Source organism: Thunnus thynnus, chromosome 1, assembly GCF_963924715.1.
Source record: "Thunnus thynnus chromosome 1, fThuThy2.1, whole genome shotgun sequence".
Lineage (NCBI taxonomy): Eukaryota > Metazoa > Chordata > Actinopteri > Scombriformes > Scombridae > Thunnus > Thunnus thynnus.
Genome location: NC_089517.1, coordinates 38,379,502 through 38,406,306, shown reverse-complemented (window position 1 = coordinate 38,406,306; position 26,805 = coordinate 38,379,502). Strand labels below are relative to the sequence as shown.

The window sequence follows — 26,805 nt, the reverse complement described above, 5'->3', positions numbered from 1 at the left end:
TAATTAGCTGTTGTCTTAATAAATCAAATGTAATAACAAACAGACTTTTATTTGTTGGACTTTGTTGTAATTTGACTTGATTGAGAATGTAACATTTAGAGTTTTATGCCTTACTGGGTCTATCAGCTTAAATGTCAATGTAAAATGTTACTGTAGGTTTAAATTTAGGTAGGAAAGCACAGCCTGAATCTTACAGCCGACTATATAAGTGTGTGTGTTTATGTGTGTGTGTAAAAGTACACAAATGCCAGCCATTTGTAGCAAGATGTGTTTGACTTTGTTCTGCCCACGCCTGTCTGCTACAGGTTCTCTGTATCATTCCTTCTTTTTTCACTTTTTCCCTCCTCTCTGCATTCTCCTCCTCTACTCTTTTGGACTTGATTGTGTGTTTCTTTGAGGCTGACATGTGCTTGATTTCAACCCCATGAAATTAGTTTGTGTGTCTTCGCTTCATGCTCAATGCCAAACTGCTCACAGATACGAGGCTTCAGTAATTACTAAGTGTAAAAAGAACACCAGCAGGAGAAATGTGCTGTATCAGTGTTCTTGAGTTATATGTGTGTGTGTGTGGAGATTTGAACAGGACGATGCTTATGTGTGTGTTTGTAAAAGGACAGACCAAGCACCCACTTTGTGCCATAAAGCGTATAAGACAAACTTGTTTCAGAAACCTCCTGATAATAAACAACTTCCATCTACCTACTCTCCAAAAGACTTGAGAAAACAGGGTTATGAATGTGGATACAGTTGTAACAGATCTCAGGTCATCAGGCAGTTTGTTCCAGAGACAAAGACTGAAGAAGCTAAAAGTGCCTTCATCAGATCTGGATCTTATTCTGGGTCCAGTGAGAAAACCAAAAGCTGGTGACCTGAGAGCTCTGACTGGACTGCAGTCAGTGAGGAGGTCAGAAATATACTGGGGGACCACAAAATAAGTGCTACAAGTAGAATTTTGAAGTTGATTCTGTATTGCACTAGGTGCCAAAGAAGTGATTGAAATGCTTGAGTAATGTGTTGGTTTTTGCAAATATGAATGATGGCTCTGAATGAGCTGGAGCCTTCCTATTGTTTGTTTGGGTGAACCAGCACTGTTACAGTAATCTAACATGGTTGAGATGTATGCATGAACCAGCTTCTTTAAGTCAGCTTGAGAAATAAATCTTAATAAGTTTTTCCAGTGATAAAAAGCTGTCCTGGTTAAAGGGGACCTATTATGCTAATTTCCGGCTCTATATTTTCATTTTTGGAGTCCACTAGAGTAACTCTGCATGGTTCACAATTAAAAAAAAAAAAAACACTCCATCTTACACTGGCCCTTTATGCAGCCCCTTGGTTGAGTATCTGTCTCTTGTCAGGCAGTCGTCGAGGGGCAGCTGTATCAGAGTTAAGTTACTGCTGATGCAAACCCAAAATTTCCTGCTTTTGCTGCTCTATATTAGAAGCTTTTAAATGACTAAATAATGGGAGACTTTTATTGTGAAGAATTTACAGGAAATTAAACATGTTACTCACTGAATTAGCAGAGCTTCATTAGCGGTGCTCCATTAGCAGAGCTTCATTAGCGGTGCTAAAAACCAGGCGACACAACAGCATAGGGAGATATTTGGAGCTCTTTGTTCAGCGGATCAGTTAGAAATAATGCAGGGAGGAATAGTACAAACAGAACCAGCCACAGCGATGATGATGTTTGATTATGAGCTGCAGATGACCAGCACACCTCCAACAGGTAAACAAATTATTTTACCTTGCCGTGCTGTGTAATGGAAAAACACAGTGTGCTTGACTCCAGACATGGCTCGGCATGACTAAACCAAAACAATGGAGAAACTGGAGAAGGCCGCTTCTGCTGGTGCCATGATCAAGTGCTTCAGGCAGCTGCTGAAAGAATTACCACTGCAATTAACACCAGCAAACACCAACAACCCTCCAAAGAAGACATTGCCTTTGTCAAAGCTGGAGAGAGACCCCAACCCTTAGCCAATAACTAGGACTGGTCTCCTTCCCACAGCCTCTGACTGGCAGCTCAAAGTAAACCTGGGCAAGCAGTTGAGATTTCCAGACCAAATCTGTGACAGAAGCCGGAGAGAAAGTCACTAGGTGGCTATGGATCAAGAGGCGGCTGCTGCTAGGGTGTAAGCTGTGGCATGACCAGCCCTGACTGGGTCACCCGGGTGAAGGTTTATGATGTTGAAAGTCCTGAAACACCTGAGAACCCAAGGTGAGTCGCTGATAATGCATCAGTGCATCCAGAAGATCTATCCTGCACCTCTTGGCAAGAGCGTCTACCATTTCATTAAAATCCATGTGTCTGACCAGATATGATAAAATCACCACCGGAATGAAGAGCATGATGCCAGAAATGGCAACTGGCACAAACAGAAATTAAAGATGGGGCCATTATCAGTACAAACCAAAAAGCTAATGAGTACTCTAATAGAATGAGAGTTCCTCTGCAGGGTTTGGGGGAACCTGCCAGAAGGACGTCAATCTCTGAAGCTCTCAACAAACAGTTCTGTGAGACAGAGTGACTTGATGGAAGTCATTCCTGACTAACAGTCATGTTACAGGCCACCTGCAGTTTGCCAAACAGCTATGAAAGCATTCTGAGAGCATGAAGAAAAAGAGTCTCTGAGGTGATGAGACAAAAATTCTGCTCTCTGGCCTGAATGCCAAGTGCTGTGTCTGGTGAAAACAAGGCAGCACTCATCACTGTAGTAATAACATCCTTATGATGAAGCATGGTGGTGGCAGTGACTGGGAGACTGGCCAGGATTGATGGAACAATAAAAGGAGCCAAATACAGAGAGATCCTTGCTCCATGTAATCCTTAGTTAATGTGTCATTTTGTCTCTGCTCACTTCACACAGACCTGCATGTCTTTATAGCATTTACAATTGGATTTTCTGTGTTTTTGGTCAATATGGTTGCAAACCAATTATTCAGGCTGCTTGATAATGTCAGGTGAGAAGAGTGTCCGAGAGGTTATCACAGCCAATACTGGTATTGTATACAAGGTTATCTGTATTTTAGAGGATGTCTCAGTTGAAGATTTGCCTAAAAGGCATTTCATTATAATCACTATCATTTTAATGACCTTCAATTAGAGTACATTGTATTGTAGTATTCTCCCATTATTTACAGGCTTATGGCAGAGTAACTGAAAGTCTTAGCTGGGCATTCTTATTTTCATAGCCTCATTTTCATGCCTGATGCTACTCAGAAATTCCACCAGCTGACATGAGAATTGTTCTGTAGAGTTCATATTCTATGACAAAAAAAAGTTTATGCAATATAGCTATTTTATCCACAGGTTTTCAAAACAAAGCAAATATATGTACTGCATGAGTATCAGTCTTCCACAGATATCAGAACCACGTTGATAGGACATTCTGAGCCTTATTACATTTTTTACAGTGTATATTTTATTATTATTTTCCATTTATCAAACTGTAGATGCTATAAAAGCAATGCAGTCCACACGTTTCATCATTCCCCCCACTCAGACCAAAAAATAAACAAACAAACAAAACAAGACAAAAAACATCAACAAAAAGCAAAAAAAGTGTTTCAATTATATACAATGAGCCAAAATTTAGCTGTTTAAATACTAATTTAAGAAAATTTCTTAAAAAAGAAAGGTTTGAAATTGGCCTAAATTTTTTTTAGCACTAAAGGATCCAGGTTACTTTTCCTTAGGAGGGGATTCACAATAGCAGTTTTCAGTGCCAGGGGGAAAATACCAGTCAATAGGGAATGATTTACAATCAGAACATCATCCTCCAGACAATTAAACACAGTCTTGAAAAAGGTGGTGGGGATAGGGTCAAGTGAGCAGATGGGGGGTTTTAGTTGCATTACTTTGTTCCTGAGCATTTCTTAATCAATATCAGCAAAATCATTCATAGCAGTCTTAGGCAGAGGAAAAATGTCCAAAGACAGGGGCTCACCCACATTCTGTATAACATGTTTAGATCCAACCTGATTTTTGTTATCTTGTCTCTGTAAAATGCTGCAAACTCTTGCACATTTGAGGTGATGAGTGGCTTTTTGGAGCTGGATTTATGAGGCTGTCAATAGTTGATAGACAGTAAAGTGTTCTTTAAAAATGTCACAATGCAGCTTAGTTTTTTCTCCAGTGACGCTAAGCTTTTCTACAGTTTTTCTTTAGCTTAATAATATCCCTAGTTCTCCATGGTGGTTTGTGTTTAGATTTAATCTTCTTATGTTTGGCTGGTGCTATAGCATCAATTGTAGTATTCAGCTTATTATTAAAATTGTTGACTAAATCATCACAAGAGGAAGTAAGGATCTGTGGGGGTATGTTATTAAAAGTTTCTCTGTGCTCATTGTTCAAATCAATTTAAGGTATAAACATGCAAGCATGATTTGTTATATCACAACTAATTTACCTTACCTATTTAACTTACATAAGTGTAATGAGGAAACTTGAGGCCTCCAGTGCACATACACTAAGAATACACTTTTCAGTGAAGTCGGAGACATCTTGTATCCAGTAGTTAAACTTCTGTTGGAAATATTGCTATCACTGGAAAGAGCAAGTCATGCTTATTGTGTGTCTGACGTCTGTGCATTCTTATTTCAGTAACTTGTCACGGGTTATAAGCATAACAGTAAAGATAACACTAATGATATTTGACCTAGACAAAGGAAACCCCCACAGAAATTTTACTTTCTCAAAAAATAAGCAAAATTCAACTGTCACTGAATACAAGAACAATACAATCATACAGTTAGATATTTTCATTACTATCCACCTATAGTGCAGTAGAAATAACTGTATTTAGGATTATAACAAACATTCTTATATTCAGTATCACACCCTTTTGCATAAGCATCATCTAAAATGTCTAAAAGCCTACAAAATGGATCTTTAAGCTGTCTTCTTCAATTCATGACTGAAGTCTGTTTCATAGGTGAAACCAATAAGGGATCAAAGCTTGCACTTGGTTTCATCTGCTTAGTCTGTTCCATGTATCATACCTCTCACTAATGCAACAGCTTTGAGTCACTGACAAAAGTCAGGGCAGAAACATGCACGGATGCACAGACGCACACACACACACACAACTGAAATACACACCATTAACTGTCTAACATAATGTGTTATCATCATTTCAGCAGCAGTGCCTAGAGAGTCACTGCTCTGACTTTGGTATGATTTCTATTTCCCCGCTGAGATGGCAACGGCTGAGATGAATGAACACAGACCCATGGCTTTCCAAAGCAACTGTCTTCATGAATAAATAGATGGTATCAATAAATTGATTACTACATGTTTTTCACAATGCAAACATCCAGAAGCTAATAACATGCTGTCAGACATTGTATGAGACATACAAAACCTGATAAGACAACTTACAGGCAATCTGTGGGATAATAAGGATACTGGATACCGTTTACAAAATCTGCTAACCTCAACCTCAAAGTCATTAAAGACAGTCATGCTAATTACATAAACCAAGTGCCACAGTACTTTGATGGATTACACAAATGACAGTTGCATTATCCTCAAGTCAATACTCTGGGTTTTACCATGCTAAAATATGCAGAAGAGGTTTGGAGGAGGGTCAGGCTGAAGGGCAGAGGAGGTCATCAATCTCTAAGGGGAGTTAACCCTGTCTGCAACCAATGAAACCAGCAGCCTCTCTTAATGTTGCTGAGAACAGAGCCATAGAAGAAGAGGTAATCATTCTTCTAATCATTCTAATCTTCGGGCATGCTGGCCCTGACACCTATGCATCACATACAAAGGTATTGCTGGTTGTACATCGGTGAAATTACAAAAGCTCTATCATTGGTGTATTCTGTGTGGAGTGTGTGATTGACCATAGAGGTGATTAATGCAGGCATCTGAAACTGAAGGGGCAAATAAGGTTGTGTCGTTGCCAGTCTGCCTCACATTCTACCTGCCTGAAAGTCTGCTTATCTGCAGGGCTGGGTAAACAAGTAATACGGTAACTACACTGAGTTTTAAAAAAAATCATCAGTAATTTAGCAAATCCTGATTGATACAAAAATGATAAATGTTAAAAAAAGCTACAGAAGAGCAGACATTTCATTTTAAAGCTTTAAGACAAAATACTCTGCTTTGATTAATATTTTGTGTCTGGTATGGTTTTTATAACCCAGCCACTGGGGATGCACTAGCCAGGGCATTCTTGTGGTGTGTTCACACCAAACGTGAAGCGAATTTTTTGCACAGTGTGATTACTTATAAAGTCAGTATCAGGCGACGTGAATGACCCAAATTACGCAACGTGATTACGCATCAATCACATATTCACATAAGTTGAAAATATTCAACTTGATCGAAAAATTTGCACGTACTTTGCAGCGTATTTTGTGAAGAGGACCGGACAGACAGAGCTGCTGCTTGCCAACAGACAGCGGGAGCATTTGGAGTCACACCGGGATCTGCTCTGATCCAAGTCATTTATTGGCTGGTGGAGAGCTCAGAATTTATTTTTTAAACTTTTAGGATTAAAAAGTGGATTTATCTTCACTCTCGCTTCTCAACCTATCTGCAGCAGCGAGCTGTGGAGCTGTCGACCTCCACTGTCGGTTATAATGTAATTAGTCTCTCTTCGTTCATGTTGACTGCTGACTGGAGGGGAAATGTAATTAAATGTACTTCATGGACAAACAGAGAGGAGAAAGGAAAAAGAAGAGAGACTGAAGGGAAATAACAGAGAAAACCGAAGCTCCTGGTGAGTTTCAGTCAGAGGTTGAACTGAACGCAAACACACACAAACACACACACATCATCAGACATGGCTGGTGCATGCCATTGCTCACTAGCTTACGGCTAATGTACAGTAATGTATTCTGGTTGTTTGTGGCAAATAAACACAATGATCCCATGGTCAAACTCGTGCAAGTAACACAGAGCGAAAGTCGCTTTAGGCCGGATAAATGGGGATGGTTGCATCAGAAAGGGCATCCAGCGTAAAACCTATGCCAAATCGAATATGTGGATCATAAATCAGATATGGTCTCATCCATATGTTTAAGATCAGCATGCTAGTCCTATTACTGTGACGTCTTACAGAGCACACAAACACCGTAAACATACCTGTCAGGTAAAATGGATCTGTCGCGTCTCTTGTATTCATGGGTTGGTGCTCCTGTCAGTGTTTCAGCCTCCGTGCGAGACCCTTTGGTCAGTAAATTTGTGTTTTTAAAACTTATTTCGGGGTGCACTGACTCTCAGCCCAGCAAGGTACTGAAATTGGGCACCAATAGATCTAACATGAATTGGTACTTGGTAATACCGAAGTAATTTGGTCGGTACTCTTAAAAGCACTGAGTTCGGTACCCAACCCTAGCCACTGGTACTACTGACCAGCAGCTTGCTTGTGGAAACTACACTACTGTTGGGTGAAGAAGGAGGGGAAGAAGGCATGTCAGGAGGCAGCAGGAGAGGAGGAAGGGTAGGAGTGTGGAGGTGAGAGTCAGAACTTTGAATGTCAGCACTATGACTGGTAAAGAGAGAGAGCTAGTTGATATGATGGAGAGAAGGAAGGTAGATACAGTGCTGCTTAAACAAGTTAAACAAAATGATAATGATCCAATGTTACATATTTGTGCATGGCAAAAGAACGTGAACCTCTAGGATTATCAATTCATTTGAATGTGAAATTAGAGTCAGGTGTTTCAATCAATGGGATGACAATCAAGTGTGAGTCTGGGAGGCCCTGCCTTATTTAAAGAAGAGACATCTGGGTGTTCACTATCAAAGTCTGAGCTTCACAACATAGGTTTGTGGAAGTGTGTCATGGCTTGAACAAAGGAGATTTCTGAGGGCCTTAGAAGCAGAGTTGCTGACACTCACCAGGCTGGAAAGGGTGAAAAAAGAAAAGAGTTTGGACTCCACCAGTCGACTTTCAGGCAAATCGTGTGCAAACTGACATGTCCAAAGACATCCCACACCACTGTTACCGTCCCCTGGAGTGGTCAAACAACGAAGATCACACGAAGAGCAAGGCGTGTTATAGTCCAGGAGGTCACCAGGAACCCCAGGGTAACATCTAGAAAACTAAAGGCCTCTCTTTCAGTGGCTACAGTCAATGTTCATGAGTCCACCATCAGGAGAACATTGAACATCAATGGTGTGCATGGCAGAGTTGCAAGGAGAAAGCCACTTTTCTCCAAAAAGAACACTGCTGCCGTCTACAATTTGCTCAAGACCATGTGGACAAGCCAGAAGGCGACTGGAAAATGTTCTGTGGATGGTTGAGACCAAAATCCAACTTTTCGGCTTGAATGAGAGGCAAACAAAGGCGATGAGCAAACACTGCATTTCAGCATAAGAACCTTATCCCATCTGTGACACATGGTGGTGGAATTATCATGGTTTTGGCCTGCTTTGCTGCCTCTGGACCAGGACGGCTTGCAATCATTGATTGAATTATGAGTTCTTAGTTGTACCAGCAAATGCCACAGGAGACTGTCAACGTATCCATCTGCGAACCAAAGCCCAACAGAAAGTGGGTCATGCAGTAAGACAACAACCCTCAACACACAAGTTGCTCTACCAAAGAATGGTTAGAGCAGAAGAAAGTTAATGTTTTGGAATGAGCGAGTCAAAGCCCTGAACTTAATGCTATAGAAATGCTGTGGAAGGACCTGAAGTGGGCAGTTCATGCAAAGAAGCCCACCAACATCCCTGAGTTGAGACTGTTCTGTAAAGAGGAATGGGCTTACATATTCCACCAAGCCGATGTGCTGGGCTAATAAACAGTTACTGGAAATGTTTGGTTGAAGTTATTGCTGCAAAACGGGGTCACACCAGTTACTGAAAGCAAGGGTCCACATACTTTCGCCTCCCACAGATATGTCAGATTGGATCATTTTCCTCAATAAATAAAGTTTTATGTTTTTGTCTCATTTGTTTAATTGGGTTCCCTTTATCTAGTTTTAGGACTTGTGTAAAAATCTGATCATGTTTTAGGTCATATTTATGCAGAAATAGAGAAATTTCTAAAGGGTTCACAAACTTTAAAGCAGCACTGTATACTGTGTGTGCAAGAAGGTGGAAGTGGAGTAAGGCCAGGAGCATCGGAGGTGGGTTCAAACTGTTCTACCATGGTGTGGATGGGAGGAGAAATGGGGTAGGGGTAATCCTGAAGGAAGACTATGTCAACAGTGTGTTGGAGGTGAAGAGAGTGTCGGACAGAGTGATGAGTATGAAGCTGGAAATTGATGGTGTGATGATGAATGTTATCAGTGCATATGTCCTGCGGTCTCCTTTGGGTCCACTGGGTGTAGCAGACCAAGCATGCTCAGTTGATTAAGCTCTCCCAGCTAGTATTTCTCGTGGCAAAAGTCTTTGTTATGAATGTCCAAAAGAAACTGACAATCATAGACATATTTCCCTTGCACTCCATACGATGACACTGATGTAGACGTAGATGTAGACATGGACAAAGACACTTCATGGTCAGAACTAGGAGAGGCCGCGGCAAACGTCGGTCACGCCGCTATCACACCAGTTCATGGATAGAGAGAGAGAATACCACCAACAAGGGCCGCTTAATTTCTCTTCTTGTCTTCACAAAATAACTCTCCTGTTAGCTTCCTCAGTGCAGTTTCTCCTTTGGAAGGTTGGCAACAGTGGCAGGTAGCAGTTAGCAGATGACAGCTAGCTAGTTGTTTTGATTTAAAAAATATATCTAAAGATGATATTTCCTCTTCTGTTTTTGATGACTAATGCTGTTATCTCTTCTTCTTTTCTGAAGATTATTTGAAGGTTATTTTGCAAAATGTCCCACTTTTTAGGTCGAAGTTTGAGATGTATTCAGGAGCCCATCTCTGGTGCAGCCACTCTCTCTCATAGAACTTAGTCACACTAAGACTTAGCCAACTTTCCCTTCTAAAAATTCTCTAATAATCTATCTGCCTGTCAGTGAGCCCATGTTGTTCTTCTGAGGAGGCCGGCAGCGTCCAGACAGTGAGAGACAGCAGTCAATATGTAATGATAGCCAGATTATGATGGTGCTGAAATTGGAAACAAATCAGATTCTCTCTCTGTCTCTCAGATCTGAGTCACTCAGTATGTGAACACACACTGTATTCAATCTGCCCTGCTCAATCACAAACACGTACACAGTCACTACACAGGAGTCCAGAAGAGAGAGAAAGACAGAGAGAGAATCAATTGGACTTAGACAGAAAAAGCCACGTATGGAGAAGCATAATAATGAAATACAAGGGAAGCAGGCATCACATAAGGAACAAAGTTATTAATACCAATGTTTAAGATGGACTGGGTGAGACTTTCTGTAAAAATAAGCTGGACAGGACTTTGTTTTTTGATGACTATCAGGACATGTCTGGAGACATCATACATATCACAGACTGACCGGTCTCTGAGGTCATCCAGGCAGCGTTGGAGATGAACCTCTCCAGCGGTGACCAGAACATGTTCTCCTGTTTCCTGGATCAGAACCTCAGCACAGGGATCTGCCTGGTTCAATAAACGCATCCCACGTACCAGCTTTGGCATCTCACCTAACACACAAACACAAAGTAGAAACCTATTTGCTAATTTGTCTGTATTAACAATTTATTGGCAATAACATCTCTAGTGTAAAGAAAAATTGTACCAGTGCACCTATAGTACATTGGATGGTAGCTGTTCGCAGGAGACACTTAAATCTGACTGATCCTAAAGATTTAACTGTCCATGAATATGTTTTCAAGATTTGGCTTTTACGCAGAGTGACAGCAAATTACATCCAACGAGACTAAAGGCCATATTTTAACCACTGAAGTGCAACAACAAGCACAACGTGGTAGGTCTTAGGTGGACGGACTGTGAGGGTGTCTCCACATGCTGTTTTGGTTCATGTACAGTACTGTGCAAAAGTCTTAGGCACTAAAAGTAAAGTGAGAATGCTTACAAAATATTGCTATAAATTGTTTTAACTTATCAATTAACTTAACTTATCAACTTCTTACAAAGTTGAGTAAACAGCAGAAACCTAAATTAAATCAATATTTGTTGTGAGCAGCTTTGCCTTTAAAACAGCAGCAGTTCTCCTTGGTACACCTGCACAGTTTTTCAGGTACTTGGCAGGTCGGTCGTACATGTCGGAGGCGTCTCAGCTGCTTCTGTCTCTTCATGCAATCCCAGACTGACTCCATGATGTTGAGATCAGGACTCTGCGGGGGCCAGACCATCTGTTGCGGGACTCCCTTGTTCTTGAAAATAGTTCTTTATGATTCCGGCTGTATATTTGGGGTCATTGTCATGCCACAGTTTGGGACTGATTAGGCGCCTCCCTGATGGTATTGCATTATGGATAAGAATCTAAACATCTAAAGTGCCTAAAACTTTTGCACAGTACTGTAGGTATAGCAGTGAAAAGTGCAAACGGAAGGGTGTGGTGATTAATCCAAAAATTCTAAGAACCTACTTGGATGTTTGGGTTCGACAGCAACCCGTACAATGGGCGAAGCCTCAAAGTTGAGTGGGATGAAGGGCGGGCAGGCGGGAGACGTGGACAAGGTGGCTGACTTCAAGACGCACTCCTCCAGACCTCCGATACCTGGAGGAGGATGGGAAAAGAACATTAACTGACAGCAATAAACATTACCATATGGTTGGGGTATGACGTGTATTGATGAGAAATGAATGAGGAGGAAAGAGCAAAACAAACAGAAGAAAAGAAGAGTTTCTATTTCTATTTTGTTTCCACCATCATAATGAGTTTTCATTGCTTCAGTGGCCTGCACAGTCCCTTAACCTCAACTCTACTGAGCATCTCTGGATGAGGTGGAATGAGCTGTTTGCAGCCAGACTCTGCAGCCATCCACTTTGCAGCAACTGTACAACTCATTTCTGTATGGGGTAATGTTCTTGCACAACACATCCAGCATATCATAGAATCCGAGCCCAGACAAAGTCAAACTATTCTGAAGGCCACAGGAGGCACACTATGCTAGTACATGCTGTAGAGTCGGTTTGTTTGTTGGAATATAATTCAAACAAATTCAAAATAATTTATTTGTCCCTTAAGGGGCAATATGAGGTAAGAAAGTAAGCAAACACTAATACACACAAACAGTTCACTCTTACATATAAATATACAAAATATGACAATAAAAAAAAAGGTTGAAATAAACAAGGTTTAAAGGCAGTGGCCAATCTAATATTGAATACCAGAAAGGGACATTATGTCAAAAAGTGCAAGTGCATTTATCAGTCTTTACACAAGGTACATTGATTATCTCTTGTACCACAGCTGTTCACAAGTCTACTGGCTTGTGGAATAAAACCTTTCTTTATTTTACATGCAGGCACTGTAAAATGCAATTCTGTTGGCATAAGCTTAAAGTATTCATGACATGTGACATGTGCAGTGTCATTAATAATCTCCCTTTTTTAAGACTTACTAAGTATTAAGTGGAAGGGATTTGTGTTTTGCCAATAATTTCAGAGGTCAACAACAATATGCAATTGGTTCTTTTAAATTAAAAACTTACTTTGAATACAACTTACTTTAAATGAAAGAGGTATAAAACATCTGTACTCTCTGATCTATTCCAAAGGAGTTTAGATTTATGGAGGCAGTAGATGCTGCTGAGCCCTTTTCACAATGATATCCCTATTTTCACTAACTCTCAATCTGTGATCAAATTCAATGACAATGGTGTTGAGATTTAGTATTGTTCAATGATAAGTGTTTTGTTGCTGACTTTTAGGAACTCACTGTGGGTGTTATGTGACATTCAAAAAGTGAAATGAAAAAAAAAACAGTACAACAATACAACGGAAAGATACAGGCAGCACTTTATAAGAACATCCTGAGATTTAATTGGAAAGGGATGATAGCCATCAACAAGTGAGAGACTGAGGCTCCTGTTCACAGATTCTTCTCTGGTCTTTCACACTATACAGCTCCACACTGGTGCAAGTAAGCTCCTCTCACTTCTCAAGATAAATCTCAACATTTTAGGCAGAGTACTGGACTTGTATATACAGATATCTGTTCACTTCACAGCTCTGTACACAGAGATCAACACAAGTATATTTCCCCTGTTTTATTTCTACCACTCATACAGGAAAATCCATCCCAATTCAGATCATATTCACACTGAACACAAGATGTGTCATTGATCTGATGTGAACAGGTTGCTGCAACAGCTATTCGCTGTTGAAGACTGCAGCCCTTAATGTTGACGAAAGAAAAATGGGGTTAGAGTTCTTACATGTGCTGATCTGCCTAGCATGTTCAGTCTCATCTACTTTACATCTCCGATGAAGCCTGAAAGTTGTCCAGAATTATTTGCTATATTTAATATTTTTTCAACTAGTCCAGCTATTTGTTGATTAGTGACAAAAGGGACTCAGAGCAACGCAATTTTAAGTGATGACATTATTTTATTATAATTTAAACAATGTTTATTTAAAGGGGATTTTCAGTCCTCACTATGAGTCAAACTCAAAACTGCAACTCAATGGTGTCTTTCATTAGACCCTCCCTGTCTGGTAAATGCCTACATCTTTCAACCCTGATGAAATCACCAGGGTTATTAGCCCGGATTTGAGAAAGCACCAAACAGAGCCACACAAGACATTATACAGTTTTCACAGGCTACTTACTCCTTATGACAAAAACAGACCTTCGTATGTAAAACTGAAGACAAGCTCTTTAATTTATTGCTCAAATGTCCAAAGATGGATTAAGCAAATTCCTTGCAATTTGCATCCCTACTGTGTACACACATAAAGTGTGTTCATCAGATCTGTTTAATTCATACAGACTTTGCTCCAGAGTGTTTTTCCAACAGAAACCCATTAAAACATTTTTCATTGTGATATGTCAAGGTTAATGTTCTACAGATACATTAGACAAGTACATACGAGAGGGTATCAGAATCATTCTATAATACTAATTGTATGTGTACAAAGCTCTCAGGTTAATACAACCATACTTTCAGCACTGTTAAAGAACAGACTTTTCCACTTTAAGGGCCTTGGGTTCTTCCGTTTACAGGTAATGAAGTAATCAGTGGAGCCGTTGGTGGTATACACGAGGTCAGAATGGAAAGGCAGTGATAATGAAGTTCATGTCACTCTGCAGATCAAATGACATAATCAGTGTGGGAGGCTGACATTGTTACGCACCTCTTTGTGCTCTACAATTCATTAAAAGAGCTGAAGTGCTTCTCTGCTTTGTTCTGTGGACAAGTCAGGGCTCGGCAACAATGAATAATGAGACAGGCTTCATGAAAACATACTGCACAAGAGAGGACCAAAGGTGTGGAGAGTGAAAAAAACGAAGGCAAGGCATTGCAGCTAATGAAAATATTCATATGAATATGCAGACATCGTTGGTGTTTGTCAATTTGTCTGTGAAATTAAGTACAAAAGAAAGAAAAATCATCAAATGAAGAAAAAAAACTAAAGAAAATGTCTAGATCTGTGTTGAGTTGATTTTTTTTTTAAAGATATCTAGGGTCCAAAAGGCATAGAGAGAATGGAGTATAAACACAAAGAACATTCTTGAGAAATGTTGTATGTTTTAAACCCAACATTATAGCTCCTCCGCTCGCTACGACCCACATGCACGTGCACACAATGAGTCAGATATACTCAACAAGATAATTATCAAGAATCTACCCAGTTGTTGGCTAAACACAATCCCAAACTATGCCTTTAAAAAAGTGAAAAAGTAAAACTAGCCAATTTAACAATTGGCATCTGCTTTGGAACACCCTGCTGGCTCTCAGAAAAAGATGACAGCAAAAAGCGAGTGTGCCCAGACTGCACAGGATAATAGATTCACAAACATGCAGAAAGAAGTAGTAGGCAGTTGATAGCAATTGAAAACACATTGATGTCAACAACAGAAAGGCCCCATCCCTCACTCTTGTCATGTTTAAGGGTGCTGCCTAAGGGACTAATAGGGAAGCAGCACCTGAAGACTGGTGTGCTTGCTAAGGTAGCACACATGAAAAATTGTAATCAATACAGAGAAGATTAGCACGGACGCAAGGATGACACATTAACTTGTGAAGCATTTACATATTTTGATCTGCTTTTCAGAGGGGACAAATAGGGCATTTCCATTGCAGTTCCCCAGAGGACCAAAAACCTTTTGACGAACTAAGGAACCATGCATTTCAACTGCAGGAACCATGAAATGCGTTTCAACTGTAGAATCTTTCCCCAGGCACTAAGAACTTTTTGAGGAACTCATACTTCCTCACTGTGTTTTCACTGGAGCAACAAGGTTCTAAATTGAGTTCCAGGGAGTTTTATGCCCCAAAAAAGTCCCTGTTCAGGGATTAGAACTGTACAAAAGTACAGGAACCTAGGGGGCGGGGTTTGCAGAGATGACCGTCACTGATTGGTCAAACACAAACAGCATGGTTGCTTCAACCTATGTACTGCTTCATTCATAAAACAAGGAAGTACTGTAGTATCGATTTAGGACCAGTTTAGGATGAGAGGAGGACATTTCTCTTCGTTTGATAGTGTTAAAAGTAAAGCTAAAGTTTGTTAGTAAAGTTCGTTGTCACCTTCCCGATTCATTTTAAGAGTGTACAAGTAAGCGACAGAGAGAGAGATGGCACGGCAGCAGTAAAGTGAGGAGAGGGAGTGGCGGTAGAGAGAACAAAGCAGTGAATGAGAGACATAAAATGTTATTTTCTGATTGTTTCACAGAAGTTACATTCTAAAGTACAAATAAATAACCATCAAACACTCAACAGGTGATTTAATGTGGAGACAGATGCTCTTACTTTCATTTTCCTCCTCTGCATTTCTCCTTTTCATTCATTACATCCAACTCATGAAGCAGTGAATACAAAGAGCAACAGGACAGATCTGTGTTGTTTTTTCCTCATGTGTGAATGCTGTGTTTCAAGCACAGCTGTAATCTTTTAATTCCTCATGAGTCTACTCTGCACAATCTACCTGGTTCCTCAGTTGTGGTGGAAACACAAACAGGACTACATTACAGGGAATTAAAGTTCCAACTTTAGTTCCTGAGATTAGTTCCAAACTACCTGAAACTTTTGGTTGAAACATGGCTTTTTTTTTTCTTTTTTAACAGAGTGGGCAGTGTTGTCACTGGTCACTCCATCTCAAAAACAAATGGGAGACCATCACTGTCATTTTCAAGCCAGTAAGCCAGAAAAACCAAAAATCCAACCAGAGCCAGCAAACTACCCAGACATTAGCCAAGAAATTTACTTTGTCCTTTGGACATTTTATGGAATGGACATTGATTAGCTGAGATCATAAAAATGAAGAAGCCTGGGACAGTGTTTTAGCACCTACTGCACAATCAATCTTGCTAAGACAGCATTCAGACTGACCTAACTCCAGTGTGAAAACATTCAGTCTCCTCATTCGAGTTCAACATGGCCACCTTTCACAGCACACAGTGGCATTCTGTTTTAGTAGGTTGAGTCCAAACCTTCATCTACCAAATTAAAGATGTGAAGATTGACAAAAACTCCTCACTTTGGAACATTTAATCACTTTTATGAGGATGTGGTTCTTATGAATACAAAAAGACAAGTGACACACAACAGCTTTTTTCTTAAAGTTTCACACAGGGTAGACAAGGACAGAATAAATTAAAGTAATCTAAGTAACAGTAAACAGATTTTTCATAGCTAGCTTTAGAAATTCATTTAATGACTCAAAGATAAATTATAGTACAATGCAACTTTAACTGATGGTAATTCTGACTTTCAATCAAATCAAATCAATTTCAACAACTCTCTCTTTATTCCCTTTTAGTATAATTTCCATCTGCCTGATTTGTTCTCTCTTTACCTCTCTCATCTCAGTTGCATTAATCACTCCCTTCCTTTGCTCTCACTTTCTCTCTGAGCCAACTTCTTTTTAAAGTGATTTTTTAAAAAAAAAACGTTAATCGAGACACACAGGGCTGAAGATATTCAACACCCAAACTCCAAATTCTATCCTTTAAGGTTTTCCCAATTGTCATGCCAAAAATGGACAGACTTATTTCCATCAGCTTCACAGATACTGGCACACTTTATCTCACACTCTCACACGCCCCGGGCCTAGAACAAAAATATGTGCTGTTGTGTAAAAAGCATGTACACACAGACACACAAGTCTCAGTGCTGGCTGACTGCTAGAGCAGATGCAGGACATTGTTGGCTGCCTCCCATGTAACTTGACACTGTAATTACTCTAAGGTGACTCGATCCCTAGAGGCCTTCTAATCCAACAAAGAACAATAAAATTGAAGAGGAGAAAAATGAACTCAGAGGACCCCGACCAGCCCACAACTGCTGCTGCAGACATACAACAGACGTGATGTGAAGGGAAATGCACAGCGGCAGACTCTCACCCGGTCATAACAAAGCATCCTTTGAATGTTTCATTGAAGAACGAGCATACGCGCACTCTCATTAGTTCTCATACACTCTTTAATCTGACTTGGAGAAAAGCATATCCACAGGCAGACATGCAATAACTCCTGCACTCAAGGAATATTTCAGTCAATAAGTTGGATACAACGCTGTTTTTCAGGGATCATATCAACTATATGGACATCAATAGCAATGCTTGGAGCCGAAATGCTGTTATAGCATGCACTTTTGGACCACATGGCTGAAGACGTGTGGTCCAAATCTTCACAAATATGTCTGGCCACACCTACACAGGGGAAGGACATATTTAACCTGGTTCCCCACTGGCAATAAGGGGAAGAAACATTCAGGTTTATTACAAATTAGGTCATGCTTTTTGTCCATCATTTATAGAAGTTAAGGCAATATCTGAAGCCCAAAATGCACCAGTCCCAAGCACCAGTTTCGTAAGACATTCACAATGTTGGAATTCGATATATTATTGTTTATGATCTTTATTAATAAGCTGTGTGGTCATCTGCTGTACAACAATTTGCTGTGCAATGGCAGCAGTGTGTTTCCAAACTTTCCAGATTTCTATTAATTGTGCATCAGATAACTCCACAATATGTTTCTTTACATAAGAAATAATTCATCAGTCGGAAAAGTGTATACAACAGCATGCTTCTTTCTTACCACTTTCCTGTCCATGGTGGCACGCATAGTAACAGCGACACTATGCGCTCATCAAATGCACAGCATACTGTTCTGTATATTATAATTTCATTGTCTTTTTTTAAATAAGACACATATCAGAAAACTAAACCAGAGCAGAACCAAAAGACAAAAAAAGGAAAATAATGAATTACACTGCTGCATCACTAACACTGCGTGTCTAAGCACAAGTGCTCAATGACAAAGATGTATGGCACTCTTTGAATTTTGTTGCTGGTCAGGTTCAGCATCATGTTGAGCAAGTAGATCCAGAAATGGCTGACACATATCGGAAAATTTATTAAGACTGTCCATCATGCCATATTGAACTTTATCCATATGCAATGTACCAGTGAGCTCAGTAAGCCAGGTCTTAAACTGAGGCCAGAGCCTTAAAACGACTTTCTTTGCGATTACGATTCCATATATAAAAGTGCTTTGTATGGAGACACTGTGGTTTCGCAAGGAGAGAGAAAACCCAGATAGTGCAATCTCTGGATCAGGTTCAAACACATAGCCGTACATGTCAGAGAACTACTTGAATATGTCACACCAAAAATGATACAGTTTTGGACATGTCCAGAAAAGGTGGGTCAGAGAGCCTTCTGCTGATTTACATCTATCACATAAAGAGGAAATTGTAGGAAAGATTGTGTGCAATTTAGCTTTTGAATAATTAAGCCTATGTATCACCTTAAAGGGTTAGAGTTAGGGTTAGGGTTAGTTAGGGTAAGGGTTAGGGTTAGGGTTACTTGATGCCTGGCATTAAAAGAACAAGATCGGGTCCCACTAAGGCCCTCCTCCCAAACATCAACCCCAATCTGTGTTCCCAGTTCCTCCTCCCAGCTGTTTTTCAGAGAGTATGTGGCATAATTCACTCATTCGGAAAATACATTTACAAAGTCTGAGACCAGTTTTTTGGATTCAGGTTGACCCAACAAAAGCTTACATCTCATTCTTTCTTCAGGGAGAGACTCAAAGTAAGGTACATGCTGACGGACATAATTCCTAATCTGCAAGTATCTAAAGAAATGTTTTGTGGGAAGAGAGAACTTATTTTTTAACTGAGTAAATGAGGTAAATTGCTTGTTAATATACAGATCTTATAATTCTGTTGTTTTTAACAATGACAATAAAGCTGGCTCTATTCTATTCTTTCTTACCAGTTGCACAGTAGAAATGAACCAGGCCACGTTTACAGCCAAAGACTGACCACTAACAAGCTGTGATGCAGAATGTTGCATAACACCGACTGGACTGTGACACACCAAAGGCTTAGGAAGCTCACAGTAGTAATTCTCATGTAACTGTAGACATTCAGCATATGTGTTTCAGCAAACCTGAAGGTATAGAAAACAAAACTCAATGGAATTTAAATTCAAGCCCACAGGAAATATTAAAGAATAAAGAAACAAAGCTCACAAACTCAACCCTTTCCAACTGAACATAGAGATTTAAAATAAAACCATAATGGACAGGCTAAGACGAATGTCAGCAGGAAACTAATACAGGTTATAACCTTGTAATAACCCTGTTCTAGACAAATGGAAGACTGAACAAAGAAATCTGTCATTGTGGGAAGAAACTGCAAGACTGCCAATACCCGAATGTAAGATGTTTTAATACTATAAAGCTTATTTTGAAAGGCTTCAAATTAGGACAATTAAGTTTTAGAGTTCATTAGAACTTTGAATAAACCTCAACTGATGGTATCTGTTGAGTAAAGCTGAGGCAAGACTAAGCTGCTTGAATGCACACAAACACACAAGGACACACATGCACACACATACTGTATGCACATACACCCCAGGGACCAAGCCTGGTTATGTCCAACTGCAGAGCTAAGGATGACTCAAGCCTGAAGACATTTCCTCCAACCACAAGTACAGTTGGCTGTGACTCTGGTTATATAAAGATTTTTTTTCTCATCCTCTTTATGCCCCCCCCCCCCCCCCCCCCCCTCACTCCCCCCTCAACCTCCATTAAAACTGGCTCCCAACACACTCAAAGGAATGAGGGAGAGGCGAGGTAATGAAAATGGAGAGGAGGTATAAGGAAGGCATAAAGACAGAAACAGGGACATGTTGTACAAGAAAACTCGTCTTGAGGTCTTATATCAGTTGTTTTCACTGTAGCTTCAATTTATTAGTAAAAACTCATAGTAACACATTCAGCTGTTACACTACATTACACTTTTTGTCATACACTGCATTTTATAATTTTCTTGTAAAACTTTTTTCCAGACGAATGGTGAAGACAACAAGTCACTGGATGGATATTTTTCTGGATAATATCAACTGTATTTGGTATTCCTTATTCTGTAAGGGGCACCAAAATAGTACTGCCTTATACTAGAGGTTCCTAGGAAAAGTAATAACAGAACTGAAATTTACTGAGCAACACTGGTTTAAAAGAGCACTCCTCCATCATGACTCACCACTGGTCCAGCTCAGCTGTTTAAACCTTTCTTACAATGCCCAGTATTCAGTGCAAAGGCTGCATTCTGACATTCCAACCACATCATTATGCTGCCCAGTAGGCCTGCAAAATTAGTCAGTATTATCATCTGTTGATTTTCTGTGACACATTTTGTAAATTGGTGCAAATACAGAATCCCATGGAAGCTACACATCTGTAAAGAGCCCATGCTGGGACCTGAAAACCCAGATATCTGTCGGAAGTGATATTTGATGCACTGAATGGGTCCAAGGAGCTCCCCGGATTTGATGCTTCTTGTAAATGTAAAATTACAAACTTGACAAATTAGAAATTTGGCAGATAAAGACAATAAATGACCAACAAGACTAACATTGTGTTTACACTGAAAGCGTCTCAGCAGTGTTCTTCAGTTAACTGTGTCACGCTTGTCTGACAGAACAGCATGCTTCTATGTTAATCAGTACAGCTGTCTACACAGCTTGTGTATCGGCTCTCGACCGGCTCTCGACCAAAGCGTATTTTTAGGCTTCAAGTCAATTTTCTCTGTTTTACGCATGTAATTGCAGTCACTGTGTATTGAGCTCTGAGCACTTCCAAAACACCAGTGACCCACGCTCAACACTGGATCTGAATGCCTCCTGTAGACACACAGATGGAGCACTCGCTACTGCTGCTGCTCTGCTAAATATGTTGCTCACGCTACGCTTTTTGTGTAGACACTGTGTAAGAGTCAACAGCCATGCTAGCAGCTTCATGAGGCCATAGCTACTTAGGCACAGCAGTGCTTTGAAATAAATGCTAATGCCAGCATGCTAACAATGGCAATGTTAACATGCTGATGTTTAGCAGGTGTAATGTTTACCATGTTCACCCTCTCAGTGTAGAGTGTTAACATGCTAAAATTTGCCAATTAACACTTAACACAAAGTACAACTGAGGCTGATGGGAATATCATTAGTGTTGGAGGTATTTGGTCATAAACCAAAGTATTAGACACATTTTGACTTATGATGGCACTACAGGAACAGAGGGGATTACCAAAGTACCAATGTACCAAAGTTCTCAGTATTCCATCCCACAGTGGTGAAGGCACTTTACTCCAAAACAAAAATGCCAACCTCATGGTGACACCAGAGGAAAAGTCAGGGGATCATATAAGTCATTAGGATTGTTCTCTTGGGAGCATGAATGTCTGCATGAAATTTCATGGCAACCAAAAGTTACAGTTCCAGCTTCTTAAAAGTGAAGTTATGTTGTTTTTCTTTGTCATATACGCTATGACAGTAAATTAAATAGGTAAGAAGAAATAAGGAAATTAATAAGCATTTTTTAACTTTGTTTGATATTTAATCTGGTAAATAATACACTGATCAATCAAGAAAATAATCTGCAAAATATTTGATAATGAAAAAAGTTATTAGTTACAGTTAAAAAATGCTTTTGTTTTCTATAGTTAAACAATTTACAATTTAATGAGACAGATAATTGGCTGTTGGGAAGCCTTACAAGTATCGCCGGTGTGATGAGAGAATCACTATCTGTTAATGAGTGACAAGTATTCAATTATCCCAATAGTCACTCAGATCAAGAATTAAAACATTATGGTAATACGGTTCCAAAACGTTTCTACTGAATCTATTTGATTTCCATATAGGTGCTATAATCAGATATTCAGGCTTGGACTGGGACAGAGCAGGAAGTGGGATTGACTTTTTGCCTTACACATGGATGCAATAGAGGAAGTCTGCCTGTCATTCTCAGGAAGCATCTCAGAGCCAGACGTATGGCATGAATTAGGTTCTACTTTTTGTCACCTTACAAAAAAACACTTCAAGAAGCGCTGTAGCAGTGGAAAACCAGCAGATTGAAAAGCAATAAATACGATGTGGGGTTGGAAATTGTTAAATGTTCTGTGTGGATCGTGTTTTATTAAGTACAAGGCCAGAGCCTCGGAAATCTGCTCCCTTTTAACATCCTATGGAATTTCCCTTGCACTGGAAAGTCCCACTTCAGCTCCAGAGAGCCAAGTGTGTGTGTGTGTGTGTGTGTGTGTGTGTGTGTGTGTGTGTGTGTGTGAGAGAGAGAGAGAGAGAGAGAGAGAGAGAGAGTGAGTGAGAGAGAGAGAGAGAGAGAGAGAGAGAGAGAGAGAGAGAGAGAGAGAGAGAGAGAGAGAGAGAGAGAGAGAGAGAGCATAGATGTGAGCATATTGTGAATGCATTGGCAGGAGTGAGGGAACTGCACAACTGGCCAAGTAACACACATTATTATATTACTCGTGCCGTGCAATATGACTAAAAGTGATATCACAATAAATTTTACATCATGTGACAACTATATTTATCACAATATATATCATTAAATACATGTTAAATACTTATTTTTCTCAAATCATTTTAAAGCCACAACATAAAAACTTACACAGTTTTTAAAAATCCAGTAATTCAAGTACTTGCTTAAATACCCTGGAAAAAGTTAAAACCCAAATACAACAAGCAGTAAATGATCTTGTAGTAAATGTACTATGATTTAAATTGCTGATTAAAAGCCTTTTGTAGAGATAATCAGCCAAATGTCATTTTTGCTCCCCTGATCTTAAAGAGTTTGAGGGCCCAGTATTTCCTACAGGTGGATTTGTGTTGGATGTACCATAGAATGGATTTGAGCACTTTTTGTACTGTTGAAAACTAATTGTATCTCAAAATGTACAAAACTATAGTAAATGAGAGAGTTCGGCACACTGCAACTTAAAATGGCTATAATTGCTGTTTTTATAACTACATACAGTGACAGTGTGTAATGTGTTGGTCGTGGCTTGTAGTGATGAACCTACAGAGAATTATCAGTGACTCCGCAGCTCCCCGCGGTTTTACGGAGCTTTATAGTGAGTTTCAGCTCATTGTTTAACTGTCCGGCTGCATCTTGCAACTGCAACCTGTTTTGGTTCACTCTCAGTTAAACTGCAACTACCATGACTTGAGGCTGAAACCAATGCAAAGGTCCCTTATAGTGCAATGCCACCGACAGCCGCAAGATGCTGGTTCCAAAAGATTCTTGGCTCCAACTGACTCCCATTCAAAAAGTGTCAACTTCTCTTTAGAAATACCAGGACGTTATGGTCTCAATGTCTAAATTCAGGCCCTCTGATGAGTGTGCTGGTGGTCATTTTGGAATTGATTGCTCCGTTAATGAGATTTGAAGATGTATAGCAGCTGTGATTGACAGTTGGTTCACCTGCTGCTCTTCCCAGTTCTGGGACTCACACTGAGTCGGACTATTGTCACAAAATTTAGGTAAGTTTAATGTTACTTGATTATGATAACTGCTGTGTAAACATAATTTAGCTAAAGTAGCTAACATTAGCCCAGTGGCTGGCACTAGTCTAGATTAGTTAGATTGAGGGTGCTATGAAAAGCATGAATGCATCAAGAACAGTATCTCACATTATGAATTTATATATATACTTATAGTTTTTCTCAGTGTGAGAAAATGTGTAGTGTGAGAGTGTGTGAAGTGTCAATTGCATGAATCTCATGGTTAATGCTTGAGAGGTTGTAGCCCTGTTAATAGCCATGTTACACTTAAAAGAGCTGACTCTGGCTCGGCTGCTCACGAAAGAGCCGAATCAGTTTGGCATTTCGGGGACAGTACAATCCTACCTTTAGCTAATCAAACGTTTGTCTGGAGTCAGTGGGTCAAGCAGGTTCATTCAACATATGCTAGCCTATCTTTTCCTATGTTCTATTTTCAGCCAGTGATCACAGTTAAGCTAAGTGGCATGTTTCTCACCTTTGCAAACAGTCAGACTCCTGTATGGATTGACAGACTGTGATTCACACAGCATGCTGTGGCAAACGATCAGTGATGAGTTCAACTGAGCTAACTCAAAGGGTGGTCCAAAAATGTGTTATTTTTTTATAACTTGTTTTTGTCAGTTGCTAAAAACAGTAAAATGATCACTGATATAGGCTGCTTAAATATAATCACCTGATTGCAGGGACTGTATGATGATAAGTTTATTTTTAAAAAGACAAAAAGTGGGGTAGAAAAACCATAACTTTGCTCCCCCTAATTGAATAATGGGGATGCATTTGCTCCACTTGCCCCATTGCTCAGATGCCTGTGATGTCAATGTGTCCAATACCTGAGTGGTTCCAAACGGACCCAAGTGTATGTGGTATCACCTCCCATCATGTGGTACATCACAATCACCGAGGGAGAAAACAGTGTGTTTTGAGTGAAGAGAACATAAACTGTGAAGTAAAAAGAATAGACATGAAGAACAAGTTAAAGGAGAAAGAGAACGAGGAGGTAAAGCCAACCTCCTCCAAATTGTCTTTTGTCCATCTATCACCCAGTTGGCTACAGAGGGTTTTATTGTTGCTACAGGAAGTGGAATAGGATTTTCAGTCACTATTATATGTTATAAATGTCTGTTTGAAGCATATAAACAAATTATTTTCATTTCTATGACATTCATTCTTAGGACATTATTATTATAATATTGCAGCTCTTTCCCATTGCCACTGCTTGTTAATTGATCAAATTAATTGATAGTGCATCAGGCTGCTGCCGGTGTTTGTATTCTCTCTCTGTACAGGTCTGTTCAGGTTGACCACATTTTGCATTGGGTAGTTGTGTTTGGGTCTATTCGTGTCAGGTCTATCTGTGCTCAGGTCCCCCTAAGGTAAGGACTCTCTTTTTTGAAAATGAATTTATGCATGTTGGGTTCGTTTTCCACACGTCTGTTTCCTGTACACTACCTGCTCAGCAGTACAGGAACATTTGTCAAAAATGTCATCATGTTTTCATAAAATTGCACTTATCGAACATTCTTTCCCCTTACTCTCACAATAACCTGAAGTCTCTAGTGTATATTTGATAACACTGGACTTCTTCTCCATATGGTCACACATGCACTTACACTCACCAAAGGGGAAGAAGCAGTATCAGTAGTGCTGGGCTATAAAACACTAACTACTATCAGCAATAATTATCTTGTTTTTCCCTCCCTACACAGCAGCATTATGTAACATTATAGTTTGTGACTGAGCAAAAAAAAAAATTGAGATAATTACTATTGCCTCTCACAAAATCTGTGAGTAATCTTCTCTAGCTCTTCACTCTTCCACTTGATTCCAAAGAATACATCAGTGGGGGGGCTCACAGTTGGTGGACATACTCCAAATATTCAAAAAATGTTTATATGTTCTGCAGATGTCCCAGTCCCATTTTACCACTAATCCTGAGGATCTGAGTCATTCAATATTGTGCATCTGATCTAATAATCATGTTATTGTTATTTTTCTTTATAGTTATAATCTCAAAGATTTTCATTCAAATAAATGTCTAAGTTACTATCGCTAGTTAAGTCACTATCTATCACCGCATGAAAGCTCATGCATTTACAGTATTATGATTATGAACCAGGTGTCGGTGGCGACTTTCCCACCATGCATTCACATCATGAGTGGCGCAGTTAGTGATGCGTTTTCTATCATCCAGTGGTTGATCTGCCAGAGAGGGTAGGCGGAGCTAACGCAACAGACTCACTCTTCAATTCGCTTGTGATAGTGTGACGTCACGACACTGTTTGGATTTCTGGGAGTGAGGTCAAGTGAGGTCCAAAAACACAATTACTGCTAAATGCAATATGGTGCCACCACAGAGAATGAAACCTTCGAGAAATGAGATCTTCAAGATTGCCACTTTTAACAATATAGCTGCACAGGCTACATTTATCATAAAGTGGCCCTACATTAAAATTGGTAATCATTTCAAATATGTGCGACAGCTGAATAGCTCTGAATTAAGAAAATATAACCTGCATCTTTCTTTCTTTTATCTTTGTCTTTCTTTTTAGGCAATGCTTATGGTAGTGTGTTTAGAAACGGCTCTGAAGACTAATAACAGTGAGCACATTTTCAGTCTCAGGAGAGAACCTCCTTGTTTGACAGATGCCACTGCACATGAGCAGGAACGCAATTCTGTTTACAGCGCTTCACCAGCTTGTTGTGCATCATATCATGACCTTTGTTGTTTGTTGGTTCTTTGAGAAAATTACAAAGTAGCACAAAGTCAAGAGGTTGTGATACCTCTTGACTTTGGTAAGCATGCTCAGTGGCGTCATAGACGTGTTTTATCTCATTTTTGGACAACAACAGAGCTCTACAGCACGATGTACTACTTGTTCATTGTTGGTTTGGTTCTGCACATGAGGGAAAATAAAGAAAATTGCCAGCCTTATCCCTTAATAAATGCCTGAATGAGTAAAATGTTCAGGACCACTGC

General features: G+C 39.8%; 1 protein-coding gene and 1 non-coding gene across 3 annotated transcripts in view; one reads left to right on the top strand and one right to left on the bottom strand.

Moving 5' to 3' along the window:
- Positions 1–26,805, bottom strand: part of efl1 (elongation factor like GTPase 1) — a 124,935-nt gene that overhangs the window by 34,380 nt on the left and 63,750 nt on the right. For both annotated transcript variants that reach the window (XM_067597565.1, XM_067597575.1), the window contains exons 16-17: positions 11,439–11,570; positions 10,383–10,530 (exon numbers count right to left, since the gene is read on the bottom strand). In XM_067597565.1, coding sequence (XP_067453666.1) covers positions 10,383–10,530; positions 11,439–11,570 — 280 coding nt within the window. The remainder of the gene's footprint in view (positions 1–10,382; positions 10,531–11,438; positions 11,571–26,805) is intronic.
- On the top strand, positions 14,958–15,059 carry LOC137189736 (U6 spliceosomal RNA). Its single transcript, XR_010929725.1, has one exon. It is a non-coding gene; the product is annotated as a U6 spliceosomal RNA (small nuclear RNA).